This window comes from Dendrobates tinctorius, unplaced genomic scaffold, assembly GCF_039654945.1.
Source record: "Dendrobates tinctorius isolate UK_male_01 unplaced genomic scaffold, ASM3965494v1 ptg000031l, whole genome shotgun sequence".
In the NCBI taxonomy this organism is placed as follows: Eukaryota; Metazoa; Chordata; class Amphibia; order Anura; family Dendrobatidae; genus Dendrobates; species Dendrobates tinctorius.
The window spans coordinates 24004245-24022839 of NW_027361699.1; the positions used below are offsets into that span (position 1 = coordinate 24004245).

An 18595-nucleotide genomic window follows, 5' to 3' on the forward strand; every position below is an offset into this window, starting at 1 on the left:
AAAAATGAATTTATTGGGGAATATTTTTTTTTTTTTTTACTAATTTATTTGGCGATTTTTTTTAATTTATTTTTACACTTTTTTTTAAATTTTTTTTTACTTTATTACATAGTCCCAGGTGGGACATCACTGTCCTGTGACAGATCGCTGATCTGTCACATCACAGATCACTGTGACAGATCAGCAATCTGTCACAGGCAGTGCACAAGGCTTCCTCATGCCTGCGCTTTGCAGGCACTGAGGAAGCCAGCTTCCCCAGGCCCCCGAAGGCCCCCGTCGCCATCTTGGATTCGGGGGCCTGGAGGATAGGAGTCCCCCGCAGCAGCGCTGCACATTGCGCTGCCGTGGGGGGCTCAGGGAAGCACGGAGGGAGCCCCCTCCCTGCCGATGCTTCCCTTTAACTCCCGGTACACCGCGATCGCGTTTGATCGCGGTGTGCAAGGGGTTAATGTGTCGGGGGCGGTCCGTGACCGCCCCTGACACATTGTGCCGGGTGTCAGCTGTGATAATCAGCTGACACCCGGCCGCGATCAGCGGCGCTCACCACGTGGGCGCCGCTGATCGCGGTAGACGTACTATCCCGTCCCCGGTCATACGGGCCCGGGTACCGTGGACGGGATAGTACGTCTCATGTCAGGAAGGGGTTAAGGAACCAAGGAGCTTACTGCATTCCCGTTGCTTTTAAAGGGGTGTTCTCAAGTTTGGAAGTTTTCCACTATCCATGGGATAGGGTATGAATTCTCTATTTCTGGGGGTATGATTGTTGGGACTCCCACTGATCCAGAGAACCGTGGCTCTGGAGAACCCCATGTACAGTTGAAACCAGAAGACACATATGCATGTTTTTCTCAATATCTGGCATGAAATCATAGTAAATATTTCCCGTTTTGGTTCATTAGGATTACCATAATTATTAATATTTGCCAAATGCCAGAGTAATGAGAGAGAAAAAGTATTTTAAGGCATTTTTATCACTGAAAAGTCAAAAGTTTACGTACATTTCATTAATATTTGGTACCATTGCCTTTAAAGTGAATAACTTGGGACAAATGTTTGGGATATCCTTCCACAAGCTTCTCACAATAGTTGATCGTAATTTGGACCCATTCCTCCTTACAAAACTGGTGTAACTGATCCAGGTTTGTAGGTCGCCTTGCTCGCACCTGCCTTTTCAGCTTTGCCCTTAAATTTTCAGTAGGATTGAGATCAGGGCTTTTTGATGACCTCTATAAAACATTGACTTTGTTATCCTTAAGCCACTTTGATACCATTTTGGCAGTATGCTTCGGGTCATTGTCCATTTGGAAGACCCATTTCCGCCCAAGCTTTAACTTCCTGGCTGATGTCTTGAGGTGTTGCTTCAGTATTGCCACGTAATCTTCTTTACTCTGTCGCCTAATTGGGGGACACAGAACCTTGGGTTTTATGCTGCTGTCCACTAGGAGGCGACACTATGCATAATCTGAAAAAGATTAACTTTGGCTCCTCCTCTGCAGTATACACCCCTGGACGGCGTCAGCCTTCTCCAGTTTTTGCTTAGTGTCGCAAGGAGGCACACCTTTTTTCTTCCGTTTTTTTTTTTTCCTTTTTTTCACGGAAATACAGATGAAGAAAAGTGGGTCTCCAGCGAGACTCCCGGCATGGCTCCCTCCTCGGTCCCCTATTAGGGGTACCCGGTTGAGGTCGAGGTGGTTTTTCCCCATGTCGCTCCCTCCCCAGTCCCTCGGGTCCTGGTTCGAGGTCGAGACCCCCCTCCTTCCCCAACCCCTTTAAGGGGTCTGGGTTGAGGTTGAGGCGAGGATGAAGACCCCCTGACGGTGACAGACGCACCCTCCCTAATCCCCCGCAGGGGGTATTAGGTTGAGACGCCTCAGGTAGGGTCGGAGATCAGGCAGCATTCCGCAGCTTCCAGGGACCCCAGGCCGGCTGAGGGATCCTGTTGGGGCCGGGGGAGGGTGCGGACTGGATGGCACAGCAGAGACAGGGTTTTTCTGCGTCCCTGTCTCTGCAACAGCAGCGGCTCCATAGCGCTTCAGGGGCACCCCATACAAAAACCGCTGCCCCTGCTACCCCCACCGCTATCCAGTCGACCATTCTGGGGGGGTCTGGTACAAATCCGCCCCCCCCCGGACTACCGCGCCGCTCTGGAGCCCTCCTGGGCATCAGGCTTCTAATTTAGGCCGCGGCTTCGGCCTAGCTGAAGCCGCCACCTTTTCCCCGCCCCCCGGCCCGCCCCCCGGATGACCAAAATGACACGCTGGAGTGTCATAGAAGGGGCGGATTGAGGCAGAAAGGGCGCGTTTTTACACAGCCCAGCGTGCCCTTTTCAGCTCTCCGCCCCCTCCTCCCTCTCCTCAGAGCCCCGGTGGCCATTTTTTCTGGATGAGATCCAGGAGAGGAGCATCACAGCGGTCTCTGGGGGGCACAGAACTTGGATCTGTCGGCGCTGGACCTAGGGGCACACCGGTGGGGTAAGCTCACAGCTGGGTTCTCATTACTCAGCTGTGAATCTATACTTCCTATAAGGCTTTCTGTGGGTTCCCTCTGCGTAGCCACCCCTGTACGATCCCTTATAGCCAGCCTCTATGCACTATGCCGGGCTCAAGGAAGAGAACCAGGCAGGAATGTTTCTATGCATTCTGTACAGCCTGCAAAGCCACGCTCCCTAGTGGCAGCACGTATCCGCACTGCCGGGACTGCATCCAGAATTCTGGGTCAGAACCCCAGGGAGTCCCTACTGACGCTTCAGTGTCACAGGCCACGCCGGAATGGGCAACTCAGATGTCTCAGTCTATGTCACAGTCCATAGACAACCTAACTGCTACATTACTGCAAGCTCTGCAGAGTCGGGCCTCGGCTATGGACGGTACACAGCAAACGGACAGCTTGTCTCAGGAACATGCTGCTTCCGACTCTCAGACGTAAGCGGACCCACAGGTCTCGATCACCTAAGTCGCACTATAGCACAAGGTCGTCCCCCTCTAGGGAGAGACAGCGTCATTCCAGGTCTCCTGGGCAGTCCCCTGCCACAGACAGACAGTGCAATTTACCACAGGGATCCCCCACCACAGAAGACCCCCGCCCCAGGTCGCCCTCCAGGGATCACCTTAGCGAGGCACAGGATTCGGAGGGCATTTGTGACTCCGACTCAGATAATGAAATGGTCAGGTCCGTGGTACCTTCTCCCCCTAGCAATACAGCGCTAGTTGAGGACATAATTTCTGCCATTCATCGGGTGCTAAAAATTCCAGAGTCGCCCCCGGAAGTCCCAGAACATAGGATTTGCTTCGAAAGTGTTCAAAAACCACCTAAGGTCTTCCCTAATCACATTCTATTTTCGAAGCGGCAGGCGCCTCTCTGGGCCCTGCATTTGCTTCAGTTTGGGCATCCAAGGCCATCCTGGCTTGGGCCAAAAAACTACAGGAGGGTCTTCAGGCTTCAAATCCTGAACTCTCGGACCAAGCGGTCCAGATGGCAGTGGTAGCAGACTACATGATTCATGCAGCCCTGGATTCCGCCAGAGGTGTAGCGGGAATAGCATCTAACGCCATCACGATCCGACGCATCCTCTGGCTGCGAGAATGGAAAGCGGATGCGGCCTCAAAGAAGTCCCTCACGCGACTTCCGTATTTTACTGGAAGACTTTTCGGCGAAAAGTTGGACACCATGATAGCCAATGCCACTGGGGGTAGGAGTACCTCTCTCCCTCAACTAAAACCGAAACGCACGTTTAAACGAAGAAACCAGACGCGATTCCGATCCTTTCGGAATTCCTCAGGCTGGTCCATTTCGCGCCCAGTGCAAAACCGCAACCGTTCTCCACGCAGAGACAACCCACGGACGCAGCAGCGACCGGACAGGGCTTGGCAGTCGAAAGCAGGCCAAGCGAAACCCAAGGGAGGAAAACCTCAGAACTTCACTTCATCATTACTCGAGACCTCCGGTAGACACCCAACCAGTAGGCGGCCGACTTTTACTCTTTCAGCAAGTCTGGCTGCCTATTACAGAAGACAGGTGGGTCAGGGAAATAGTGTCTTCCGGATACAAGATAGAGTTCACTTCCGTTCCACCGAACCGGTTCTTCCTTTCTGTTCCTCCAACACCACCAGAAAAGGCTCGTGTTTTCCACCAAGCGGTTTCCTCTCTCCTTCAATCAGGAGTTGTGGTGCCGATTCCCGCGAACGAGAGATTCCGAGGATTCTACTCAAATTTGTTCGTAGTCCCCAAGAAAGGAGGCGGCGTCCGACCCATACTGGACCTAAAACAGCTCAACAATTACGTACGGGTCCGTCATTTCCGCATGGAGTCCCTCCGGTCCATCATTGCATCCATGGATCAGGGAGAATACCTCGCCTCCATAGACATACAGGATGCGTATCTCCACATACCAATTGCTCCCGCCCACCAAAGGTTTCTCAGGTTCGCGGTCAACCAAAACCACTACCAGTTTGTCGCCCTTCCGTTCGGACTCGCCACGGCTCCAAGAACGTTCACCAAAGTCATGGCGGCCACCATGGACGTCCTGCACTCAAGAGGCATCCTAGTCGCCCCGTACCTGGACGACCTCCTCGTCAAGTCTCCCACCTTCAAAGACTGCGAGGTCAGTGTCTCAATCACTCTAGACACTCTGAGTCGCCTGGGATGGCTAGTCAACCTACAGAAATCGTCGACCATCCCAACTCGGACTCTAACATTCCTGGGAATGGTATTCGACACCGCCAGGGGCCTGGTGCTCCTTCCCAAGGACAAGACATTGGCCATCCGTCTGGGAGTTCGCACACTCCTTCGCAGTCCTCCTCGATCTCTCCGGTTTGCCATGAGAGTCCTCGGCCGGATGGCAGCAGCAATAGAGGCAGTGCCATTTGCCCAGCTTCAACTCAGGGTCCTTCAACTAGCCATACTCAGATCTTGGGACAGGAACCCCTTCTCCCTCGACAGGGAGTTCAGGTTGACGTCATCAACCAGGAGGTCCATGCATTGGTGGCTCAAACCAACCTCGCTTACACGAGGGAAGCCATTCCTCTCAGGACAATGGAAGATCCTGACTACCGATGCAAGCCTGACAGGCTGGGGGGCGGTGCACCTACATCACAGGGCACAGGGCAAGTGGTCACCGAGGGAAGTGACATTGCCCATCAATGTTCTGGAAATCAGGGCCATTCTCTTGGCACTGAGAGCCTTTCATCACTTGCTTGCAGCCTCGCACATACAGATACAGTCGGACAATGCCACGGCTGTGGCATACGTGAACCACCAAGGCGGGACCCGCAGCGCCCAGGCGATGAGAGAAGTGGCTCATATCCTCCGCTGGGCGGAAGACACAAGGTCGGTACTTTCTGCGGTACACATTCCGGGTGTAGAAAACTGGGAAGCCGACTTCCTCAGCAGGCAAGGAATGGACTCGGGGGAGTGGTCTCTCCATCCCGAGATTTTTTACCAGATCTGTCAACGCTGGGGAACCCCGGATGTGGACCTAATGGCATCCCATCTCAATACCAAGGTTCCCAATTTCATGGCCAGGACACACGACCCGCGGTCGCTCGGAGCGGATGCCCTGGTCCAGGACTGGTCCCAGTTCCGACTCCTGTACATTTTTCCACCCCTCCCCCTAATCGCCAGGGTCGTGAGGAAGATCAAGCAAGAGGGAGTTCCGACCATCCTCATCGCGCCAGACTGGCCCAGACGTACTTGGTACGCCGACATCGTCCAACTTACGGCAGACGCCCCCTGGCGTCTACCCGACTGCCACGACCTTCTGTCTCAAGGTCCATTCTTCCACCAGAATTCAGGGGCTCTCAATTTGACGGCATGGCCCTTGAAACCTGGATTCTAACCCAGGCAGGTTTTTTCACCGGCAGTCATTACAACTATGATCAGGGCAAGGAAGCCTGCCTCCGCCAAGCTCTATTATCGTACCTGGAGAGCTTTCTTTTCTTGGTGCGACTCTCATGGACAAGTCCCACTCCCTTATTCCCTCCCGAAGGTACTAGGTTTTCTTCAATCGGGCCTAGATGCCAAGCTATCCTTAAGTTCGCTTAAGAGTCAGGTGTCGGCGCTTTCAGTCCTTTTTCAAAAGCGCATTGCTATTAAACCGCAAGTAAGGACTTTCATCCAGGGAGTTTCCCGATTGGTTCCTCCCTACAAACGTCCGCTGGATACGTGGGACCTCAATCTGGTCCTGACAGCATTGCAAGCTCCACCCTTCAAACCTCTTAGAGGAGTTCCACTCTCCATTCTGTCTCAGAAAGTGGTTTTTCTAGTGGCGATCACCTCGTTACGCAGAGTGTCGGAATTGTCAGCACTTTCCTGCAGACGGCCTTTCCTAGCCTTTCACCAGGACAAGGTGGTTCTCTGCACGCTACCATCCTTCCTTCCGAAGGTTGTGTCCAACTTTCACCTTAATGAAGAGATTTCACTGCCTTCCCTTTGCCCGCTTCCGGTTCATAGAGTGGAGAAGGCTCTGCATACGCTTGACCTCGTCAGAGCATTGCGAATTTACGTGTCCAGGACTGCACCTTTCCGGAAATCTGATTCCCTCTTCATTCTTCCGGAAGGTAGTCGCAAGGGGTTGCCGGCTTCCAAGGCTACCCTTGCCAGGTGGATCAGGTCCACCATACATGAGGCCTACCGACTTAACAGTTCCCCTCTTCCGGCCGGTATCACGGCACACTCTACACGGGCAGTAGGGGCCTCCTGGGCCATTCGGCATCAGGCTTCGGCACAACAAGTGTGCAAGGCGGCCACTTGGACTAGCCTACACACGTTTACGAAACACTACAGTGTTCATACCCAGTCCTCAGCGGATGTGAGCCTGGGTAGACTGGTTCTGCAGGCGGCAGTACCCCAAGTCTAGGGTACTGTCAGCACAATATTCGTCCACTGCTTCCCACCCAGGGACTGCTTTGGGACGTCCCAAGGTTCTGTGTCCCCCAATTAGGCGACAGAGTAAAGGAGATTTTTGTGTACTCACCGTAAAATCTCTTTCTCTTAGCCTTTAATTGGGGGACACAGCTCCCACCCTGTTGCCCTTACGGGCTGTTGTTTCCTGTTGAGTTCTCATATTGTTCTTTGAGCTCGTACATAGTAGCCTTCTTACAGGCATGGTTATGTTATTTGGTTACGTTCCTCCTTATGCTTTGGCACGAAACTGGAGAAGGCTGACGCCGTCCAGGGGTGTATACTGCAGAGGAGGAGCCAAAGTTAATCTTTTTCAGATTATGCATAGTGTCGCCTCCTAGTGGACAGCAGCATAACACCCAAGGTTCTGTGTCCCCCAATTAAAGGCTAAGAGAAAGAGATTTTACGGTGAGTACACAAAAATCTCCTTTTCTCATGATGCCATCTATTTTGTGAAGTCCACCAGTCCTACCTCCAGCCAAACAACCCCACAACATGATGCTGCCACTCCCGTGTTTCACAGTTGGGATGGTGTTCTTAAGCTTCCATGTTTCTCCCTTTTTCCTCCAGACGAAACTATAGTCATTATGCCTAAAAAGTTCAATTTTAGTTCCATCAGACCACAGGACATGTGTCCATAAACTAAGGTCTTTGTTCCTGTTTGAATTTGCAAATATTATAATATTATTCTGGCTTTTTTATGTTTCTTTTGGATTAATGGCTTCTTTCTGGCAGAGTCTCCTTTTAGCCCATGGTGATACAGTACTCGTTTCACCTCGTTTCATCTTCACAAGGTCTTTTGCTTTTGTTCTTGGGTTAATATGCACATGTTGGACTAAAGCATGTTCATCTCTGGGACACAGAACCTGTCTCCTTCCTGAGTGGTAGGATGACTGGACATTCCAATCTTGTTTGCACTTGCATATAATTGTTTGTACAGATGAACGAGAGGCGCCTTCAGGTATCTTGAAATTGTACCAAAGGATGAGCCAGACTTGTGCAAGTCCACAATTCTCTTCCTGATATCTTGGCTGATTTCTTTAGACTTTTCCATGATTCTGCATAAAGAAGCAATGTGTGTCAGGTGTGCATTAAAACACATCCGCATGTGTGTCTCTAATTAACTCAGATGTTGCCAAAAATCAGAAGCTTTCAAACACATAACATCATCATATGGCTAGTTCAGAATTATTTAAAGGCATAGTAGTCTTAGTGTATGTATACTTTTGACTTTGCAGTAAGTAATAAAAATTCCTTAAAACATTCTTTCTCATTATTCTGGCATTTGGCAAATATTAATAATTATGGAAATCTTAATTGACCTAAAATAGGAAAGGTTTATTCTGATTTCTTGTAAAATATTGAGAAAAATATGCATATGTGTCTTTTTATATAGTGTATGTATTCTTCTAGTTTCAACTGTAAGTGGAGGAGTTGTCGATCATACGCACTGACACTTGATTCATTCTTAATGGCACCAGAGATAGCGAAGCGCTGCACTTGGAGGGTCTTCAACAGTCCCATATAATCCTGATCGACCACGACTTCATTCAATCGGAAGCCCTGTTCTCCGGATTGCTGGAGGTCCCTTCAGATAGGGAATAACTTCCAAACTTGTGGACACCTCTGAAAATTTTTGGGAAACTATGTAAGTACATATGCAGTAAGCACCCCTTTGTGGTGACTGATGTCAGTCTGAAATATTTAACTCTACAAGGGCTGAAGTTCCATTTTTGTCTTACAAATCTCCAAAACCCCTGTAACTATTAAGATAAAGTATTAAGCTAATCCACACAGAATTTTGGATCCAAGTAAGCTGCAAAAATCAAAATGCTGCAAAATTTTAGCAGAAGTGTAACGCTTGTAAAAGTTCTTTACTGAATTCCATTGATTTTACGCAAATACAAGAGAATAATTGGCATAACTTATGCTTTATACTTATTCTTTATTCTCTAAAATGCCTTTCAGGCCTACATACAAATTACATTTGTGGAGCCATACTTTGAGGAATATGAAATGAAATACAGGATGACTTATTTTGAGAAAAATTATAATCTACGCCGGTTTATGTATACCACTCCCTTTACTCGTGATGGACGTCCTCGAGGAGACCTCAGTGAACAGTACAAGAGGAAAACCATTGTGACCACAATGCATGCTTTTCCTTATATCAAGACCCGCATAAATGTTATCCAGAAGCAAGAGGTAAAGTAAATTCTAAAATAATAGTCTAATAAAACAGAAAATGATCTAAAATCTATGGTCACAAACACTGAAATGAAATGTTCTGTTAGGAGATTGGTATCACTAATGAGACTGAACCCTCTCGATCCTGACAATGTCACAATGTTCTCAATGGTGTATACATTGGCAGCCATAGACTGCCAGCGGACAATAGGCTTATGTTGACTTAAAGACGCAGTATGATGGCAGGAGCGTGATGACAAATATTTTAACAATGGCTAACTATTATACTGGAAACAGATGAAACGCTTATTAATTCTGGCAGCTGTATTGAGTGAGGAATATAACAATGGCTCACACTGCATATATATGTGATATGTTGTCCATTGGACATGTTTACCGTACGGTAAGTAAGTAAAGGACAGTGTGAGCACCAAGAAACCTACATACAGAGGTAGCAGGATGACTTTATCACTGAAGCTGAATTTTTCACTTTGCACAATTGATATGGACATTACAATGAATTATCAGTAAGTTTACAGACAACCGAGGACACACTTACATGGACACAAGTTACCAATGAATATTTGTGCATAATGGGGTGTTGTATGTCTGGCGTATTTGCTCATGTCATACCTCTCTGCTTTGGGGCTTAACAGGTTGGAGGTCCTGATAATACATGTGTATAATTTGGCTTGACTCATTCTCATATTTACTATAGCAAAAAAAGTATAGCAAAGAAAGAGGAATAAAATAGCAAAGCACTGATGCTTTGCTGTGTCACAGGCTCCCAATGAACTCAGTGGTTAAGTAGTGCACTCCCCTTTTCGCTGATACAAGTAAATAAAACTTAACTTTTAATCAGTATCATATAAGATGCAGTGACATTGGGGTGGGCATTTTGAGCCATCTACGGGACACGTGGGGCTGTCAAGTAGACGCGTCCGTATTGGCTGATACGTAGAAATAAAGGGGGCATGTTTGCCTATGTCACCACGGAGGAGAATGCACTCGCGATCCCAGTCCTCTCTGGATCTAAATCTCTGATACGCAATCTGAATGTCAATCAGAACTTGGAAGTGATGACATGCCAAGAAATTAACAGAAGGTCCCATGATTGGTACACTTTCACTTCATACAGGTATTTGAAGAACCAGTTTTTCTGTTTATGCTGTATCAGCCGAAATAATGCCAGACTCCACTCACCAAAGGGCTGTTGATGACAAGCCCATATACAAATTTAAGCGCACATTTACCTTCCCCTGTTGACCCTACAAGGGAGAAATGCATTGAGAGGCACGCAGGGCAATCATAGGGTATGTCTGCACAGAGACAGTTGTGGACTGCCCTAGTAAGACTTTGGGCACTAGGAACTTTTATTGGCAGCGGTTAGGCTTCTCCATACATATGTGATCGATTGACGTATATCTATTGTGCATGACCAGGTTAGCTGTAACATTTTTAAGTTTTAAAACAAAACTGTGTGTCTTTGTGTCTTCTAGTGTATTCTGACTCCCATAGAAGTTGCCATAGAAGACATGCAGAAAAAAACACTTGAACTGGCTGTTGCCACCAACCAGGAGCCTCCAGATGCAAAAATGCTTCAGATGGTGCTGCAAGGTTCTGTGGGAGCCACAGTGAATCAGGTTTGTGACAATCAATTATTAGGCATTTCATTTAATAACAGTATGCAGATCAATTATTGGAAGCCATTCAAACATTAAAGTTTTATCAGTTGTACTAATAAGTGATTATAGTGAACCCTGGAGAAATTGACCACTGGTAATCCATATTTACACATTTGATCTGCTTGTGATTTATTAAGTACAAACTTGCAGAGGCATAGAGTTCAAGTGTTTCCTTAGTACAGATTCATAGCAACTCTGTGTGCCGCCATATAATGCGTCAGTACACAATCATATTACGGATATATACCCACCTAAAATCAATACGTGTGGAGGAGGATATATTTGTAACTGGATGCTATTTGTTGACTGTCGGATGTATCTGGCAGCCATCAGAAAAAAGCCTCCATATACCTCCATACTGAAGAACAGTAGACCCACAATAAGTTTTCTAAATTATGCTTTATTATTCCAAGGAACCACAATATGATCATTTTCATGGGAACCAATATAGGTTCACTAAGCAAATGTATCCAAAAACTACCAACACCTGTTTGGACTAAGTAACTTTGGTGTACATGATCTTTGTACAAAACTTCTAGATGTGTAACTATACAGTCATACTAATAATACAAGTCATCGATATGGCACCCTAATATGTGTGTATATATCATAAATAAATGTTATCAATATCAAATCGGTGTGATTTCAACACCTGGCTTCCCTAATGATCACATATTAACAAAAAATAATGTTCTGCAGTACTTCACTTCTTGCAACAGCTCATCAATGGGGCTGCTGGGTGTCGGTGCCACACCGATCTTATATTGATCCTTAGGATATGGTATCAATGTGATATTAACTCCTTTAAAAGAAATTTAAATATTTTAAATATGGATATATACAAAGACCGACTATCACATAAGTTGAAACAAATTCTTGACTTTATTCAATTGAAGCTTCAATAGATGCATTTCGGCGTCTGTCATGAAGCCTTTTTCAAACAAGAATCTTGTTCAGGATAGAAGCCAAAATGTGTCTATCGTATATATCCATAAGTGGGACGCCTCGGAGTGCCAACTAGAAATACAGCGAGTAAAATAAGTATTGAACACGTCACCAATTTTCTAAGTAAATGTATTTCTAAAGGTGCTATTGACATGAAATTATCACCTGAAGTCAATAACAACCCTTCCAATCCACACAGGCAAAGAAATCCAATCATAGATGTCCATAAAGTTATGTGTAATAATAAAAAATTATACAGAGAAATAGTATTGAACACGCTTACTGGACTGTATGTAATACTTCATACAAAAGCCTTTGTTGGTGATGACAGCTTCAAGACGCCTCCTGCATGGAGAAACTAGTTGCATGCATTGCTCAGGTGTGGTTTTGGCCTATTCTTCCACACAAACACTCTTCAAAGGTTCCTTTTGGCTGCTATGAATTCTGAGCTTTAGTCTCTTCCATAAATTAACTATTGAATCCAGGTCTGGTGATTGGCTGAGCCATTGTAGCAACTTTATTTCTTTCTCTGTTACTAATTAAGAGTTTCCTTGGCTGTGTGTTACTTATTTCATTCACTGTATATGCAGTAGGTTAAAAGAAATATAAGATATACATCAGTTGCATGTTATGACCCAAATCATTACTTCTTTGACTACCAATTTTTTTGGTAACGTTTCTTCATTGGCATGTATGTTTAATAGGGACCACTAGAGGTAGCTCAAGTTTTTCTGGCTGAGATCCCCGCTGACCCTAAACTATATCGACATCACAACAAGCTGAGACTGTGCTTCAAGGAATTCATTATGCGGTATGTGTGTCTTGTATCTCCGCTCCTGGGGGTTTCCTGCTGTGTTATATTGCCTGTTATTTATGCATGCCATACTTTATTGAGACTCGTGATGTAAAGGAAGTGCCCTTACCTTCATTTACTTGTCTGTTGTTTTGATTATATTTCTTTAGAAGACTAGCAAATTATACTTTCAGGAGTCCCTAGAGAAGCAGAGGAGGTGTACTTACCCCAATTTTTTTCCCAGGGAAATCAAGGTGACATGTCTTCTCTAAATCACCTAGATTGATAGGATGGTGGGTTCAAAGTCATCAGAATGTAAGCTTTGCACATTCTGCTACCATGATTGACTGTCATTAGACTCAAGAGTTTGTACTATTGAGGAGCATTTGACTATTAAATAAAACTTAAAGGGATAGGACTGTTGGCTAGTAGCTGAAAATCCCATCTGCCGCCACAAAAATAGCTCCTTCTAATATGATTTACACCATACACTGGCTATAAACACGGATTGGATAAGTCACAAGATTTCATAATATAAATGGCATATATTAATTATGTAGAGTCCTTAGACCCAATGAGCCTGGCGTACTTTGATTGAAAATACACATCAGAATGGAGGTCTACAGTTTAAATGCAATCACCTAGTCTGATTGATGTTTTCTCAGTGTCCCTCCTCCCTGTTGCTGCTAAAAGCTAACATGTACAAGCTGTGGCTGTTAGACATGGTGGGCAGCGCATGAACACACTTGGACTCGTGAACTGATTCACTTTTTCACTGGACTTTCAGTTTAAATACACCGGCCCCATCAGGCCTAAGAAGTTTTATATAATATTATATTCCATTTATATTATATTGTAGATTGTAAGCTCTCAGGAGCAGGGTTGTCTTATTTTGCTTTAATTACTGTATTGTTAACATTATTAATTATGAATTGTGTTTTGAAACTGTTAAACTGTTGGCGCTATATAAATAAAGATTATTATTATTATTATTATATTGTGAAATCTGGTGACAGACCCAATTTAACTCACTCTCAGCACCCAGTGATTTTACTTTCTATTTTCACTCTGTATTTTTCCTATGACAGGTAAATTTTAATTACTATAATAGATTCAAAATACAATAGTAAAACAGCATTTGTTGTATTCTTCTTAATATTCAGTATCATCTGCAGTGTGAGTTATAGACTTTTTGAATCATTTTTAGATTACATTCTGATGTTACAAGCGCATCATCCACTTATCATATTTTACTAAAACGTAAATCTTCTTACTATTGTTAATTAAAGCTGTGTAAATATATGTGGAGGTGCGAATATTACAATTTGTAATCGCCATTTTTGTGGCAAATCCTAAAAAGCTCTACCTTTGAAGCAAACATCAACGATATGAATGTCTAAGTAGCAGTAACAAATACCGTGTTTTCTCCTGATAGGTGTGGAGGGGCAGTAGAGAAAAACAAGAGACTGATTACTTCTGACCAGAAAGAATATCAGCAAGAGCTGAAGAAGAATTACAATAGGCTGAAAGAGAATCTCCGACCCATGATCGAGCGCAAGATTCCTGACCTGTACAAATCAGTAGTGAAGCTTCCAAGTGATTCCAGGTGAATGTTATAGAGTGGTCATTCAGAGGTCATGCATACATGCAGCTTATACTTATGTGGCCGGATGCAGCTGTGTTGTTTTTCTTACATGCCCAATAGTATAATCTCTCTCACTTCTGGAATAGTCTGGAAATAACTGTGTTTACTCTATTGATAAATCCATTAAATGGAATCTGTCACAAAGTTTTTGCTATGTAATAAAATCACCATGATGTAGGAGCAGAAACCCTTGTTACAGGGAGGTGTCACTTAAGCTGGAGTCACACATAGCGACTTACCAGCGATCCCGACAACGTTATCAGAATGTCAGGATCGCTGGTGAATCGCTACATGATCGCTGGTGAGCTGTCACATAGACAGCTTCACCAGCGATCAGCACAGCGACGCCAAGCGCACGGCGTCGCTCTGTTCGTTAGTTACCAGCGCGCTGATGCAGGGAGCTGGTAACTAACGTATACATTGGGTATCCAAGGGACGCGCGTCCCTTGGATACCCGATGTGTATGTTAGTTACCAGCTGATCGCTGGTCTCCCGCCTGTCACACGCAGCGATGCGTGCTGGCCAGAGGAAGATCAGCGACGAAAGAAAAGTCCAGAGGTTTCTTGCAGCGATCAGCGATACCGGCAGAAGTTTCATTAGCCAGGCCAGGGCTACTGGTGTTAACAGAATCAGTTTATCAACTATTCACAGGATAGGTGATAGGTTGATGGTGGTCTATACTGATCATGAGAAAAGGGGTAGAATGTCAAGCCATAAACTTTGAAGGCAACATACAGCTACCTTGAAACTCTATGGTACTGATGGAATTAGCCGAGAACTACTCTGAGCTATCTTGGTTACTTTCAAAACGCCACTCTATTTATATGCCGCAGTATCCTAGCATTCATTAAATGGCTTAGACACTGTAAAATAGGTAATCATTCACTGCTGCAGACCACCAGGGATTTTACCATTAATCCTTTCACAGAGATTGTACATTATGTAGGCAACATTACAACACTGAATGGCAATTTTTGGGCATTATGGTAGCATACCATGAGAAATATATGGTAGTATTGACATTCTAAGAATTTAGTTCTGAAAATTCAAGGTAACGTAACGGTAACGTGTCAGTGTTTTACATGTAGATTTTACAATTACACCATCACCGTCTATCATGTGAAGGGTTAAGGTGACTGACAAAAGCAGTGAATTATTTAGGCTGTTGAACTTTTAGCTCAGTTTCAGGTATAGCTTTCCGAATTCCTGGTGGAGATGAGCACCTCTCTGACCAGAGGAACAGTATGTGCTTGGCACCTGGACTGTAGAAATACATTCTTATCTCCCCACTGCAAATACTTGAAATATCTAGCTCTTGCCCATTTTTTTCTTTACTCTTGATAAAAAGACTATATAAATCACCGGCAAATGTCAAAAGTATTTCTGTTGATTCTTCGTGTGTGTCCTGTAACACTTGTTCCTTCCTTCCATTCTCAAAGTCATTGCCAGTGTGACACAATCTGTTTGTTCAGTGGGAAACTTGTTGATGCTTTGAATTTGTTTGGGGCGAACAAATGGTTTGCTGACAATGGAGCCATTATTCCTATGGATTGTACACACACTGGGGATTCTCAGCTTTGTGGGCTGAACCCATCCTTCACTTCTCAGATGGTCGGAGCTAGATGAAAGTATTCCAGGCATGCAGGGAATTGCAAGTGAGGCTTGTTCTGTGTTTTGTTTCTGCCATAGAATGGAGTGTCTAATTAACAGAAAATCCAAATCTGCAAAGTCAAATAAAACCTTCTACCCTGACAAATGATTCTCCGAAAGTAATGGCATGCAGCTGTCAGGGAGTCTTGGCTGTCCACTTCTACATTTTTTCATTTGTAAAAAACACAGTTGACCTTTGCTTAACCACCACCCCCTTAAAAAACCTACATAGTGTACTGTCAGCTTCCCATTCAGGTCTTTTCCTCTTGCATCTTGGATGGGCAGGAGACTGGTGCAACCAATCACTGGTCATAGCGGTGATCGGAGCATTTCCGCTGCAGACAGTGATTTGCTTTATCGGTCAATAAATGAGGGGTAGTCAACATTTTAAGGCACTGCTCCCTGGGAAAAAAAATATGCAAAATAATTCTCTGGAAGAAAGAAATTAATTTCTAGTACCACAAGAGACATTACAGTGGAGATTGTTTTCTGCTTTGTGTACTAAAGAGGTTGTCCACTTCTTCATCATTGATCGATGACTGATTGGCTGGGGTCCAACACCCAGCACCCCTGCCGATCAGGATAGGTCATCAACGATAAAATAGTGAACAACCTCTTTAATGTTGATGACATATTTATTCAGGTAAGCTCCGTAAAAATAAGATACCACAATGTGATACCTACAGGATAAGACATTTTTTCTCTCTTGCAGGGGAATCCTCCATAGATCCAGCTTCAGAAAATATGACGCACAGATGTCACAGAGCAGCTGATTGTACAACATAAGTGAGAGGAGACCGTGATCAACGAAACTTTCTAATATAATGCGGAGGGCTGACTTTCACGTTACTGACTGAATTGTTCTGATCTCATCAAGGCTAAATTACATGACAATAGAAATTCATAAGATTACGTAAACTCAGGTCATCTGATTAGCCTTGATTAAGTTATTCACTGCATTTGAAGTTTTTCTGGTTAATGTAGGTCTTATCACTGGAATCCCCACTGTTCCTGAGAGCCGAGCTCTGAAATGCCTTATTGGAAAGGAGCGGAGCTCACACATGCCTTCCACTGCTCCAGTCATTCTCTATAGGACTGGCGGAGTACTGTACTCCATTCCAGCACGGCTTTTTAGAGCAAACCCAAACTGGATAGGCAATACCTTTCCTACTTGAGAATAACCCCTTAACCTCGGAACGACTAACCTGCCAGTGGTAAACTACAATGTCAAAATAGACTTGTTCACACCCTTACAACTAAACACACACACATTTTCACAAAAATAATCATGATCGGATTGAAAGTTGTACCTCAGTCATTTGTATGTTTGATACTATCAATTTTATATTTTCTCTTTAAAAAGAGTATCCATACATTATTTCAGAGGATAATAGAGCAGCGGAGGTTCCCACATTTTTTGGATACCTGGGGATGCAGGGACTCTACATGCCTTCACCATAGCCTAATATTCTGAAAATGCAGAAATTTGAACTTTAATGGATAGATAAGTGGGAGGTACATTGCCTTAATGTGTCCTTGTGCCTTGTGAATATTAATATAGTTGCTAGAAGATGCAAGTACAATTACACGCGGAGCGCTAACTTCATGCGAAGGTACTGTATCATTAGAGTACTACGATGCTTGAATTACTGAGTTCTTGCCAGTTAACCGTCTGGTTGTAGTTGTATGAAAACCACTAAGGTATCTCATAATAGAAAACTCGTGACTACCAGTGATGGGACAGATTGATCCCTTTTATGTCTGCAAGGTAGACAGTATATGAATAACACGCCGAAAGATTGTGCTTTGGTTTAAAATTGCTGATAATAGAAAACCAACAATAACAATGCAGGGATAGAAGAAATACAAGCTGCAATCTTTTTATTAATGTTTTTTTTTTACTTTTCATATATATGGTTGTATAGATTTTTTTAAGGTACTATGTTATGCACTGTGTTGGTAAGACAAACTTATGACAGTACAAGATCATCTTTATAACTGTATATGTATATATGAAATGCTACTTTCATTCAGTATTATTTGTGGTTGTTTTCCAATGCCAATAAGTTCAGATACAATATACTTAATTTACAGAGGAGCAATTCCATTTGCGCTGCCTTGGTTCTGCGTCCAGTCTGTGGCAGTCGGTCTTCCCTTCTGCCAAATAACATGACTGATCAATTTTTCAATTTGCCATTGGCCAGGCCAAGCACGTTGGGTGTAGGAGTGAAGACGGTGTGCCATAGGGGACCAGACTGGACTCTTGTCCAGGGCAGTACAAATTGAATTGCTCATCCTCAGATTTACTGTATTATGTAAACCGTACATGATTCATGTCATCTAAACAATATCTAGCTTTATGTATTGATGTTTTTTAATAATTTTTATGATTGCAAAAGTTGTGAGACCGTAAATATGTGAAAAATTAAAGCAAAGATTTTTCCTATGCATACATTGGACAGTGTCTTCTGTGTTATTACATTTTTTCTGCTATTTAATGTAATTAAGACTCAAGATCAAATGAATATACGGATGAACCCTATGTAATCTACAGGTAAATGACAGGACTGTATGGCTGATGGCGTTATATGAGAAAAGTCATTTATGATGGTCATAAACAATTTATCATGAAAGGCAACTAACCATTGGCAGTATTTTGCATCATTATATGAAAGCCAAAACTTGGAGTGGAACCTGTAAAGATATAATGGAAAGATTTGTACCTCTAACTTTTTTTTGACCCATGTCCATGTTTTGGCTTACAAATAGTGATGGAAAATACTGACCAAAATA

General features: G+C 44.2%; 1 protein-coding gene across 4 annotated transcripts in view; it reads left to right on the forward strand.

The window, feature by feature from the left end:
* Positions 1-18252, forward strand: part of DOCK8 (dedicator of cytokinesis 8) — a 268625-nt gene extending 250373 nt beyond the window's left edge. For 3 of the 4 annotated variants that reach the window (XM_073572263.1, XM_073572264.1, XM_073572265.1), the window contains 5 exons: positions 8866-9102; positions 10584-10727; positions 12419-12525; positions 13943-14113; positions 16515-18252. In XM_073572263.1, the coding sequence (XP_073428364.1) occupies positions 8866-9102; positions 10584-10727; positions 12419-12525; positions 13943-14113; positions 16515-16575 (720 nt within the window). In that variant the 3' untranslated portion in view covers positions 16576-18252. Of the gene's footprint in view, positions 1-8310; positions 8546-8865; positions 9103-10583; positions 10728-12418; positions 12526-13942; positions 14114-16514 lie in introns of those variants that run through there. The other variant, XR_012231574.1, reaches the window with a different exon arrangement.
* Positions 18253-18595: the final 343 nt, after the last annotated feature.